Here is a 13,556-nt window from a genome sequence, read left to right as displayed (position 1 = left end):
CATGGGAAGCAAATGTGACTTATCCATGTGATTTGGGAATGGTTATACCAATCAGAGCATCAAAGTATCTTCCCTATGTATAACACAGGCATAACTCCAACTTTTGCTGGTCATTGAGAGGACCAAAACTATTTAAAAGAGCAGAGGATGCTCAGGCAAGCTTGCTGCAAGCAGGCATGTCACAACAGTAGTAGTGCTTGTGCTACTGTGATCAATTCTCCTTCATACCTGTGTTTGGAACTGATCCTCTCTGAGATCACTTTGACAGCTGTCTGAGCTCTCCTTCCAGTGTAGCCCAGGTTTCTTGTTAGAAAGCAGAGGGAAATCTGCCAAAAAACACCACCACCACATTTTTACTATCATAGTCACGTTATTATCTTAAATAAAATTCACAATTAAAGAACGACAATAAAAAGTTAAAGAGTCATCTGGATACAGTTTTACCCTGAAGAGCTGACCTACAGTAAGTTTATAGCCCCACTTGCACACTATACAAAACACATGCTGACATTTTCAGCAGTGAACCTGAATTTATTCTACTTTTTGTCTAAATGAAGTGAAGCATCTTGTGAGTTACAGAAAACTTTCTGAAAATAAAAAATAAAAAAAATCAGCCTCTTTAAAGCGCTTTCAGACCTTAAAAATAGAGACAGTAAAAAACAACCATCTATTTCTGAGGCCTTAGTTCTGAAAAATGAAGAAAAGTGGATGGGTTCTGAGAGAGCTGGCTAAAGAGAAAGAAATGAGAAATGCAACCACCTACATGCAGTAAAAACAGAATTAATTCCCTTCTCTTAAATTGGGCTAAGGGGCAGCATGCTGTAGGATCTTCAAGGATGAGGCAAGATAATTCATTACTATAGTCCTTGAACCAAAATTTAGTTGCTGGAAGAAAAAGCAGGTAGATAACTTGCACCTGAATGGAGTCAGCAGAACTCTCTAATATTTGTGTGTGAGAGGACTGGACATAATAAATAGTCTTTGGACGAAAGAAAAGTACACCTCAGCCAAGACATCACCACATCAAGCTTTGACATGACAAGTCTGTTTATAACTGAATTAACAACTCCAAAACCCAATCAACAGTTCTGAAACCCACAAAGGTTCCAGTGCAAACTCTGCTTCTTCTATACAGAGATAAAAGCTCCAACGGGACAAAAGCAACACACTGGAAAGATGGAATTCAGCTCCTGCCCCTGAACTTCAGAAAAGGGAAGCCAGGGAAAGAGTCCCATTTTCCTTTCCTCTCACCCTTTTTGTTCCCAGTCTTGATGCAATTCATTACTCTCAGTTGAGAATTGAGGGAAATGATGAGCTGGAGTTCATTAAAGCACTCCTGTAGAAACCAGCATTGAGGGGTTGAACTGAGACAAACCCAGCTTTGTCACTCAATTAAAAAGGACACCACAACTCTGATCTGCTGCTGGTCTTGCTTTCTTTGTCTTTTGGCAATGAGTTTTCAGGGAGAGAACAAGAAAGTAAAAGCACCCTTGAATCATTTCAGACACATTGAGAAAGTCCAGTAATGGTCCTCTAAGAAAACATCATAAAACTTGAGCTCCTCCATCTTCACTTTCACAGCCTACCACACCTTCCCCCAGTTCTCACTCCCAGTACCAATATGACTCTCCCACTGCTGCATGTCCCAGGCCACCTGCAGAGCTGTGACATTCCCACCCCATCCCCAGATCACCTGGCTAACATGAGAGGACTCTGATCCAGCTGAAGTTTCTGAAGTTTGCTGCAATTCCAGAAACAACTATCTCATAGTTCCTCTTTTGCTGTGATACCTCTGGGGCGCACAGCTTGGTGCGTGCTGATGGAGATCCTCCTGCAGGTCCTGGGGTTGTTCCATCCAGGGGCTGCCCTCAGACCACAGGGGTCATCCCCCCCTCCCCCCCAGGCAACTAGTAGTGAGACTTGGGGGAGAAGCAGCATCCCAGCGTGGCCTTTGCATTATCATGTGTAACAGAGAAAATTACTTTTTTCCTCTGTGCAGCCCCAGGGGTCAGTGGGACAGCAGCACACAACACAGCAGCTCACAGGGGTGCATTACTGCACAAGGACAGGGCAGCACAAGTGAGAGCATCACTTAGCACAAAGCCCCAGCTTGTTGCCTTGCACAGAGATGATTGACTTATTCCAGTTGAGGCTCTGAAGCTATATTTGCAGCTTCATGTTACTAGGAAGACAAAACAAAACAAAACCAAAACCCAAAAATCCTTAGGGCATTACCAAAATCTGCTTGGCCTAAAAGCTCCTTGTGGTGACTGAGACAACAAATACAGTTTAGCACTGTATGTGGCTGCAAGACAGGAGTTACAGACTTTGAAAAGCAATATTCTGCCCTGAATCTTTCAGCCAATATAGAAATGACACCAATTTCCTTTCCTTGGCTGCATACCTCATACTGTTTATGAAACATGTGTTTTGGGAAATAAGTTTGAAAAGGAGACAGACTTTTCTTCAATGTGACTGATGATCATATAAATTCTTGTAACTAAGTATTAAGTGGATTAAATACAGAAACTAATACATACAGTGTTCCTCCAGAGAGTAAAAAATGCCTTTATTCTGTTCCCAGTATATACTGAATGTACTTTACACCTTATTTTAAAAGTATACTTGAGGTTCAGACACATTCATGTAGCATGTTGCTTTCCTCTTAAAGAGTTCTAGCTCCCTCTAGAGCCTTTCGGAGGCACAAGGAATGCTTTAATAAAATGATGAGAAAATTAATTGGCAAACAATTAAGTAATACACTTGCTGAGAACAAGCTGAAAATTAATCGAAATTACGAGTTACCCCTGGTCTTTCCTTCTTTCCTTTCACAGTCTGTCTTTTTTCCCCTCATATCTGGAATAAGCACAAGTTTTGTTAGATTTTTTAAGAACTGAGATCAACTAAGGAACAATTTTAAATCTAAGCTTTCAGTAAATCCAACACTTGATGTATAAGACAATCCCCACAGTGTTTCACAGTGCTCAAAGACAGCCCTGAGGCTGACACAAGATTTTTTGAGAGCACCCTGCCCTGCTGGCCCATCCTGGGCAGAAGACAGCCCTCCTCTGGGGTAGGATGCCCACCTGGCTGCTCCAGGGAGGTCCTGCAGAGAGCGGCAAGTCCTTCTCTGCACCTTGGAGGTACAGCCAGTCCCAGCGAATGCCACCCCACCGAGGCCCTTCTGCCTGTCCATCTGCCACAGCTGCCTCTCCGAGGACAGACTTTTGGGTGTGATGGTTTGCTGAAGTCCAGCTTGGTGGGAACATCTTCTATAGACCATGAAATAGCCCCATGTGTCCTCTACTGATATTTAGTGAGTTATCCCAGACGTGGCAACAGAAGCCTTCAAGGGACCATGAATTCTGTAGTGAAAGTGCTCGTGTGCAGCTAAGGGCATCCGACATAGTTGTAAGGCTGGTTCCAAGACAGAGAGATGCATCTTGCCCCCTTTTTTGAGATAGATTTAAAAAATCTTCCTATAATGGATACTTGCAAATAATCTTGAAGCTTCTTTGTGCAGTCAAAGTAAGCAAGCCAAGATACCTCTGCTTGAACATCGGTCCCATAATTAGCACAGGCATCCTATGAGCTCTGCTCCCAAAACAAGAAACTTCTCCAAAGGCAGCTGAGACTCTGAGCAGCTGCAGAAATCCCCCACAGAGGGCAGAGTTGCAGAGGGAAGCTGAGGGCCGAGGTGGAGCGCCTCTCACCACCAGTTACCAAAAGCCAGCTGTCTGCATGCCTGGAGACTGTGGCACTCAGTCACATGCACAAACCCCTTCTTTCCACCGCTATATATTTATGATTTATACTTACAGGCTGTCAACAGCGCAGTCTAACAGATACAACCGTTTCTAAACAAGTTTTGGGAGGACTTGAGGTGCTGGTAAATGCACCCAGCTCCACACCGGTATCAATAATCCTGCAAATACCAGTGAGTCCCAAGGGACTCAGGAGAAGCGCAGCATGCAATTGCGAGGGGCTGTGCTGAGGCAGGCGGGCAGCCCTGCTACAAGCAGCAGAGGTGTGACTGGGAACACATCTGGCTCATCTCAGGGACACAGCTCAGGAGGAAGAACACTTTGACACCGCCCTGGCTGTGAGGAGAGACCACCCTGCATTTTGCAAGTGAATCATGCACAGACCTGATCGCTACTGAGCTCAGTACATTCCTGTTTGAGTCCCATGGGCAGAGATGGGTCAGCCTAAATCAAGTGAAACCGTCAGAGGAGAAGAACCAGTAATGCTCATTTTGGGAGGGCTGTTAGTGCTCTTTCCTCTTCAGTAAACAGAAACATCACCCGTTTCTGCCCGCACGACTCCTTTTGCAGATGCCTATACAGGGCCATGACCAAGAGCATATTCACACAAGGCCCAAGCTGCTGCCTTTCACAGTTCCCGTTGTGGGAACGAGAATTGAAACACCACTTCTGAAACCCCACCAGTGCTGAGCTCATCCAGCAGACGTGCACAGACAGCACCCACGCTGGAGAGGGAACAGGAGCACTCGACACCCCTAGCTCCTGCAGCCCCTGGCTCCAGCCTCCCAGAGGACAGCTGCTGGGGATGAGGTGCCTCCACTTGCCACATGCCTCTCCTCGCCCACTCTGTGTGGCCCACAAGCTTCAGACTGGTTTGGGGCAGGTGCGTTGAAATGGCAGTGTTTGCATAAAAGTGCATATGGACATATATAACAGTATTGTGAGGTTTTGTCTCTCCTGTACAAAAGCCCAGATTACATAGAGTTGTTAACTTGTCATAGAGTCATTGGTGGATTTACTTAATGGTTTATTCTCTGGGAGCTACGGTGATAAAAGACTAGGAGATATAATAAGAATTAGATATGGACAGATAGATGGTGTATGGATTACCTTATTAGTCACAAAGATGGGTAATAACCTACAAAGCAATCACATGAAAAGGGAATTTGATCCTTTCAGGACAAGAAAATGAAAAAAAAAGAAAGATTTGTTGTGTTTTAGCTCTCGTCTCCTTACCTCATGAGTCAAAATCACAAAAACTTTTAAAAGAAAGGACAGGGAAAAATTGACATTTAAGATTAAAAAAAATAATAGGAGACAGTGCAAGTGGAAGATGTAATCTCTTCTTAGGCTGTACTCACTCATTTGGATTTTTCTTCTCCAATTCTGGTATTTAGTTAATGCAGTGGAATGAAAGCTGTTGGCTCTCTGTAGTGCTAAACAGAAACAGGAGAGAGACGTCGTTAGCTAGCACAGCACAAGCCAGAGAACAAAACCATAGCTCCCCATTCCCTGCCAGGCTGCGCAGTGCCCAAGCACCATGGCAGCACCAGAGCAGCCCCAGGAGAGGCTCTCCCCATGCTGGTGCTGTTTTCCCATGTGCCTGCCCGCTGCACCTCATGTCGGCAAAAGCAGGACAGGAGAAAGCCAGGGCTGGGTTGTGGCGGTTCAAAAGTAGCGCTCCAGACAGATGTTCCAAGGGGAAGCCTGCTTCTGCCTTTGAAACAAGGCCTCTTTTTTCAGGAGTCCATTTAAATCGCCTTGTAAAACCCCTCTCTTTTCTGTTCTGATTAGAAATTCATATATGGGCATGGGGGTGGTGGGTGACTGGAAGAAATGATCCTTAATGAAAGTGGGTGACTGGAAGAAATGATCCTGGAAGAAGCCAGATCCTTACAGCAGCCCTTTCAGTGCTGCCCAAACCTCATGCCAAGGCACTTTGGGTGATGATGAATCAAAGGACTTGGACATTTTAGCACCCCATAGACCTCTTGTATAGACCTGCCAGGAATGCCTAGAATATTGTGGTGTTTAACAATCTCATATTTAAAATAAAGGGGCAATAAGTCAGTATACCACATTGAAATCCAGGAACTCTATTCATGTCTAACAGGCTTTGGAAACTCACCTCTGTTCAGGCACCAATGAGACCTGAAATAAAAGCTGGTTTCAACAAAGCCTCTTCCACACAGAGAGGAGTGATAACACCAAATGTAATTAACAAATGCAAAGTGCCATCAAGTTTCTCAGGGTCCAGCCATAAGCTGTCAGTGTGTGGGAGGATCTGAGAATGCAGACATAAATCAATGCTGCATGTAAGGCTGCAGGCAGAGAACCCCAAAAAACAGTTCTGCACATCTGCACACATTGTCCAGACAGCTGCTCCCTTGCTCCACCTGCATTTCATATCAGCATGACTGCTCTTGCCCAAAAGCACAGAGCAGCTTTAGTGCAGGTCTGTGCCCGTAGCACCACAGCTTCCAGCTCAGGAGGTGCATGCAGGCTCACGGTGCTCTGCCCGGGGGAGAAACCCAGCAGAGCATGAGCCTTGCAAAGCTCTGGGGATGCTTTCTGAAGCAGAAGGTCCACCATAGCTTCAACATGTCACCACGTAGTCCTAAAATATGGCAGTCCTCACTTCCTGCAGATGCATGTCTTTGGTTGTTTTTAGTCCACCTTTTAGGCCTGACCTCCAGCTTCAGAAAGGAGTTTCCAGTTGGAGGCAGACTGCTCCTAAACCTCTTGCTGCCTCCCTGCCAGCTATATCCTTTCCTCAGTGTTCTTTCTGTAGACACAAATAACTCAAGCAGCTACTGATATAAATATAAACTGAACAGAGCAGAGCACTCCAGTGCTTCCAAAAATCGCCTTTAGCCAATGTCACAGATATCGCACAGGCTGCTAATAACATCCCAGTGTTTTACTGGTGGGAAAGCACCCACCTGGCATTGCAAGCTGGGCAGGAAACACAGCTCCTCCAGGTCCCCGTGCACCATGACACTGCTGCACCAGCCAAGGTGGGCAGAGCAAGGCGCTGCCCTGGCAGTTGCCTGTGCCACAGGAGCAAACCACCCAGCGGTGCCTCTGAGCAAACTTTCACTCTGAGCATTTTAGTGCCACCTGCTGCATAAGCGTTTAAGATTCAACCAGTAAGTAAAGAAGAAAGGAGCCTGTAAAATACTGTTATATCACCCAAAAGGTAGAAATCCCCACAAATGAAGATACTTAAGAGGTAGAACCTGGCCACATTGCTGACAGCAGCCTCCAGTTCAAAACCTCCCCCTCAATGCTGACTTCAGCCCCTGGGAGAGGCCACTGGCATTCCCCTGGGGAGGGATACTGCTTACCATCAGCAACTTTGGATGTTTTGTGGTTTTCCTCTGGCACCGCAGGGCTCCTGGCGAGTGATGCCCACCGCCGGGGGGTGCTCGGACAGGCAGGCACCTCCAGCAGCGAGGTCTCTCCTTCTCCCACCTCAGAGTTGGCGGAATCACCGTTAAAATCAGACTCCAGCTCAGAACTATGGGGAAAAGAAGGAAAGATGGGAAGAAAGTGGGACATTTCAGAAGGCACACATTCCTGTAAGATTTCTACTACCCAGATTCATAACCGTGATCACTGTGTTCAGCACAAAACCTGAAGTCAACCTGCCACAAAAAGAGCAATGGCTTGAAATACAGCAGTGAGCCACTGGGACGGCTCCTTGCACAGCAAGTACAAGGACAGACCATAGATCACCACAGAGGCAAGTTTTGGTCTCTCCTTCCTTAAATGTAATTAAAAGCATGCCACAAAAACACATCCCCAGAGTAACACACGTTGTGACCTTGCCTCTGGGTAGGAGAACAACCTTTGCAGGTGGTTATTAGTCCTTTTTTTTTCAATAATAAGGGGATTTCTTTAAAGGCTAAACTGTAAGGAACATGCACTTTTAACCTTCTGATGTGACCACATTCCCAGTGTCATAAACACGTCTGCCACCATATGACTTGGCCCATTTTTAATGAAAACAATACTGCTAAACCAATTCATAGATTTATTGTGATGATTAATAGCTCTACTTTGAAAAGAGGAGCTTATGCTATGAGTAGTCCTGTTGGTGTGGCAGGAGAAAGCTGTGTCACATTTACATAGTGCTGCCTTGTAGAAAGTAAAGATTCATTGTAACAGCCACAAGACAGAGACACACAACAGGAGGAAAAAGCGCTAAAGAAAAGGCAGTAGTTGGGTACCGCTGTTCGCTGGCAGGGGCTGGAATAAAATCTCTCAGGTTAGGCAACAAGTTTCTGATGGCTTGGTTTTGTGCCTGGAGCAGGGAGTAACCCTTGACCAGATCAGATATTAGCTGCAGACAGTATAAAGCTAGTGCACGTGCCATACACGTAGCACTGACCAGTCCTGTACCTCTGCTTCACCCAGATCAAACTGGTACTGGGAGACCTTGGACTTAGTCCTCTGGTTGTGGTATATATACATTTATATATATATATATATATATATATATATATATATGTATATGTGAAGTCTTTGATAGTTGAGATCACTTCTGGATTGCGAGATATCACACTGAGGTTGGGCAGAGTGCCACACAAAAGAAAAAGACGTGCCATTAATAATGATAGACACATTTCTGTTTTAAAAGAGCAAATGTTTATTTCCCTTGGCTGGCAAGGATCTAAGTGTTGTAGGATAAGGCTTGTCCTCTGATCACTGCTTGATAGGCAGTCATTATTCACAAGAACCTAAAGCACGAATTGAAAAGCTATTTTACCGAGCTAGTCATGTTTCCTGCCCCATGCTCACTCAGACCTTGCAATATCATTTGTCACTTCCTATTTCACTCATCCCCCCCTTGTTAGGCGATGGCTAGCCAGTGGGAGCAGCACAAGCACATGGTCCCCAAACAAAAGGTAGTGAGAGAGGCTGGCACATGCTACCCTGGTGACAGCGGCAATGTCAGCTGGGACAGGAACCAGGGGCCTCTCTGTGAACATGGGACTGTCACAGCTAGAAGAAATTGATCTGATCCCTAAGATCAGGGGGATTAGCTGGCTCCCATCTCTGCACCCTACTCATGTGCAACAGGGCATGAAGAGACTCAGGGTATTAGTGTGGGTATGAGCAAGCACTCTGCAGCAAGCCACTGCAGCGAGATCTCTCCAACAGGAAGGAAACATTTCCCCAAGCTCTCCTTTCCTTGCAGGGGAGAAGCCCCAGCAGAGATTTATCCTTTCCCCAAAGAACATCCAAACATGTGGCAGAGCACAAGTGTTATTTAAAACCTCCCACAGGGAACAGTATATAGCTTAATTTCCAAAAGCGTTACCTTCCACAACCTATACACAACACCATGAATAGGTGTTCGAAGGGCTTCAAGATTCTAAGTAAGTTTCCTCGGAGTAATAGCTCTCTGTTTGCACCAGCTGGCTTTGGGTTGGCTTTTTTTTTTTTTTTTTTTTTTTTTTTTTTTTTTAATTCTCAGTAAGGAAAACTACTTTACTTGAAAGACACCAATCTAATCATTATTATGGCTGGAGTGAACTCCCACAGAATCCCACCCAGAAAACTAATATATTCTAAACTTACACAGAGATCAGACTTCCTTGGATAGCTCTCCAAGAATCACAGGATTTTGGATGTCTTTGGGATAGGCAGGCCATCAAACATCCAGAGAGGCACTTGGGTTGTGGAGCTGCCCCGTGGTACCCAGTTAGCAGGCAACCACACCACAGGATGCACCTTTGCCACAACACACCCACTGCCCTAATCCCTGAACTGACATTTTTTGGAAAACAAATAGCTGAACCTGGGTTGATTGGGGTAAATGACTCTCTCTCTGACTCAGGCCCCTGTGTGGGATGCAAATGTTTGAAGATTTCCTGCAAAATGAGTCATATATCTTGGGGGATTTATGGTTGTGGTAAAGAACAATTGTTTTTTTCTGAGAGGTTTTCCTTTTTTCTCTTCCCTCCCTCAGCTGTATGTGCTATACTTTTCATCAGTGCTGCAGAGAAAAAAAAAAAAAATCAGCCTGTTTTGTTTTTAAAGGTCTATTTGTATTTTCAACTACCTGCTTGCATCACTGGTGACCATGACTCGAATAGCAAGGAGGTTGTGCTCTGTCATTTCCTCCTCAGGGATGACCCTCACAGTGGTCCACTCTGGAGAAAGTGACCAGTTCTCCAGGTTGTTGCGCTCCAGGATGCTCTTTGCCTTCTTCGGAGAGGTGGGCTCATCAGCCATGGGCTGGCAGCAGCCTAGGAAAAGTACAAAGGTGACAGCAGCATGTTAGGGATGAACCATAGTCAGGAAGGGGAAGACCTTGGCCTCGCCTTTGGGTGGTCCTTGGCCACTGGCAGTCATTTCTGGGAGCACCAGCAGCCCTGCAGGGTGAGACCAAGTCTGAAAGTTGGGCTGTACTGTATGACCCTGCTGGTGTTCACCAACTGGGACACAGATAGAAATGGAAGCAGCACAGAAGGCTTAGAGCAGTGATTCCCCACCCATCACTACAGCTCTCCCTGGGCTGCCTCGGGGCAGACATGTTGCAACCATACATCCTGCACCACACCCGCTTTGACCCTGGCCAGGTCACTTGGCCTGTCCCTCACTGTCCCCTCCCTCTGCTGAGCTGTGACACCAGATCTCCAAAACAGGCCGTGGCAGCAGGACTACACCTTGACTTTGCACACTTCAAGCAGCCACCAGTCTGTCCTGCCTGCCCCCACCCCCAAAAAGAAAACTGGTATACTTAGCTTCTGCATTTTTTCCTCTTTTTTTTTTTTTTTTTTTTGCTAGCCCCCTTCCATATACAAAAATAACCACCAGTGCCAGAAGCCCAGCTGCTGGTGGTGAGAATGTCTGCTGTACAAGTACAGGTCTTGTTGTGGCTGGCTGAAATTCCCTTGCTTGTGCTCACAGAATGAGCAAAATGGCTTTGCAATGTGTTTTTTTTATATTACTGTTTTACTGACTATGCTTCTCCCAAGCTCCATATAGCACTGCACTTTTCAAAAGGCTGCGGTGAGCTCAGTTTTTTCATGCTTCAGAAAAGCCAATGTACTTTCTTGGCTTGAAAACTCCTCAAGACTTCACTGCCCACAGGAGGTTCTCTTTAATTCCCCTACTGCTGCGTCGGAGCAGCCGGGCAGGCAGGAGGAGCAGCTCACCGCTGTACCATGATGAGAAGCTCCTGCGCCAAGCCCCTGGGGTGCAGGGGAACTGCCCCAGAGCTGCTCTCCAGGAAGAGACCCTGCCAGGCAATTTGTAAAATACAGGCCTCCGCATGGCTCAGGGTAACCTTCTCCCTAAAAGCTGCTGCGTTAACGTGAAAATGAGAGCAACCAAAACCTAACAAAAGCTTGCCAACTGTACCCATAATGGCAATAAGCAAAGCCCGAGGTCACAGCAAGTGGCACTGGAGAGGTTTCTCTGTTCCTTCAGCACCCAGAGGCCGTTCAATGAACTGCCTGCCAAGAAACCTTGCCATTTGCTTGTAGGCTCAGCGTGTGTTCCCTCCCCATCCCCTATAATAGCAGTTTTCCCCCACCACAGTACCAGGAAAGAGGATAAAACATTTTTATGACTAACACGCACAGCTGTAGAACACCAAAACCTTCAGACAGACAGACTACCCAAACCAATTACCAGCACAGTTCCCAAATACCTACACATTCCAAGTTAACCAGTCCCTTTGCAACAGCCTGCCACACACCCACATTTTAAGTGACAAGCACAACGGACATGGCTGGTGCAGGACCTCAGAACGGCCCCCTGGGCCAGCTGTGCCTCAGGCACCATCACCTCTGCTGAGGGAGGCACATTTCTGTGCCACCTCTTCTAAGGCACCGCAGTGCTCTCCAGCTTGAATTGTGCAGCAGAAGCTGGCTTTCTCAGGCATCTGCTAAATGGCTGAGTCCTTTGTGAACACAATAATCTTGCATTTGTAGCTGTACTAATCAGATTTAAGATTAGCATCCTGTCTTAAGAAGCAAAACCGCTCCTTACTAATTTATTTAGTCAATGTTTGCACTGTGACATATGAAACTGAATAAACTAGGTTGCAGTCAACCCCATAAACTTGGGGTGTCTCAGCGCTTCCGTGCACAGGACATCCACTCATGCGCATTAACCCAAACACTGGGTTACAAACCCCATGGGACATTTGAAGCAATGGAAGCTGCTGCTGCAGTTTCACACAGCAGGACTACTCCTTGGGTAACCAGCTTGTATGAAGGCAAAGGGGCCCTAAATGCTCAAGGGTCGGGGGCTTTGTAGGGTCTGATGGTGTTACACAATTTTACAGGGCTCTCCTAAAAAGTAGCGCTAGGGCCCTGAACCTTGCCATGACAAAACACAACAGTATAGAGTGCTTGGAGCTCTTGCACAGGGCAGATTTCAGTCCCAGAGAACAAAAAGGAACTGAGTACAAGGGCCAGCAACAAGCTGTTGGTAGATTAGTGTAAACACCACTGAGGGAGAGCAGTGGCCAATTCAAACAAAAGCCTGGATGCTGCACAGACCTGAACCCACCTGTTAATTATTACGAGCACTGCCACAGCAACACAAACAAATCAAATGGGCCATCAGCACCACCACACTGAGGAACTGTTGCTGTCATTAATTTTAAAGGAGTATCATAAAGATGAAAATGATCTGATACAAATGAGAAATTCAAAAATAAATCTGGAACTTCTTTAAAGCACTTTTTTTTTGGGGTGGGGTGGTGAGGTGGAAGAAGGTCTGTGTGAACAAATTTCTCCCAAGTCAGCGCAAAGTCTGAGCATTTACACAAAGGTGAGGCACACACTTGTGCTCCTGAGCAGACGCAAGGTTAGCAGCAGCAGCCCTCCTTGTGGAGTCTCATGGGAGGTTAGCTGTGCTCACTCGGGAGATCAACTGAATTGTTCAGCACTTCTGGGACCACAGCAGCCCCCTTGTGCTCTGGGGAAACTCAAGCTCTTGCAGAAGGACTGAGGTGTACATTCAGCTTCCAATTCCAAAGTGGAAATTCCCACATAAGCCCCAGGATACCTGAATTTGCTAGTGCTTAAGTCCTCTCAGAGACCCACGCCTGTACATGCCACGCTATCCCACTTCTTCACTAGAATAGATGAAAACGGCCTTACTGCCGTTCCCAAATGGGAAAGGGCATGGGGGCAGACTAAGCCCTGTGCCTGGGGCAACTGGTGGGGCTGTGGGACCCAATGGGCTGCCAGCACGCCTGCTCAGGTCAGGTTTCTTCCCCAGGACAGGAGACTTTCTACCAGCAGCTAAGAAACTTAGTCAAAAGAATTGAACTTTATAAGATAAACACGCTCAATGCAAAAGCTAAAGGGACATCTGGTCTCCAGGATGGGAACGGGCACAGCCCCCACTTTCCTGCCAACGTCAACTAGTGCCGTGCCACTGACCTCCATTGGCTGCACCAGATGTTATCAGAGAGACAAGTCGTCAGGAAACAGACTCTCAGAACAGCATTCACATCAGATCTGACTTCACTTCCATCATACTTACTTCAGATTTCCTAACATCCTTCCTACTATCTTCTGTTTCAGTGTGGCAAAGATCTCTAGCAGTGAGCATGCATTCTCCACAGTCACAGTTTAAGCTGTAGCCCTTACTAATCCTTTGTCAAAATGTTTAAATAATTTATCCAGGGGGTTATGGGAAAGCTATGCATGTGGAAGATGTTAATCTTGTGCTAGTGGACGCCAAAGCAAATGCATCATATGCAGGGACAGACAGGGCACACCACAACTGGCCAGTTACAAGTGGAATTGTCCTACTGAC

The 13,556-nt window shown here is 46.3% G+C and overlaps 1 protein-coding gene across 4 annotated transcripts in view; it reads right to left on the bottom strand.

Annotated features, from left to right (window-relative positions):
* The window catches only part of MICAL2 (microtubule associated monooxygenase, calponin and LIM domain containing 2), a 125,828-nt gene that overhangs the window by 24,990 nt on the left and 87,282 nt on the right, over positions 1–13,556 (bottom strand). For all 4 annotated transcript variants that reach the window (XM_035327476.1, XM_035327477.1, XM_035327478.1 and 1 more), the window contains 4 exons: positions 9,835–10,021; positions 7,112–7,284; positions 5,126–5,200; positions 229–326 (listed from right to left, as the gene is read on the bottom strand). In XM_035327476.1, the coding sequence (XP_035183367.1) occupies positions 229–326; positions 5,126–5,200; positions 7,112–7,284; positions 9,835–10,021 (533 nt within the window). The remainder of the gene's footprint in view (positions 1–228; positions 327–5,125; positions 5,201–7,111; positions 7,285–9,834; positions 10,022–13,556) is intronic.

This window comes from Oxyura jamaicensis, chromosome 5, assembly GCF_011077185.1.
Source record: "Oxyura jamaicensis isolate SHBP4307 breed ruddy duck chromosome 5, BPBGC_Ojam_1.0, whole genome shotgun sequence".
NCBI classification, from domain to species: Eukaryota; Metazoa; Chordata; class Aves; order Anseriformes; family Anatidae; genus Oxyura; species Oxyura jamaicensis.
This window is presented reverse-complemented; position numbering and strand designations above follow the sequence as displayed.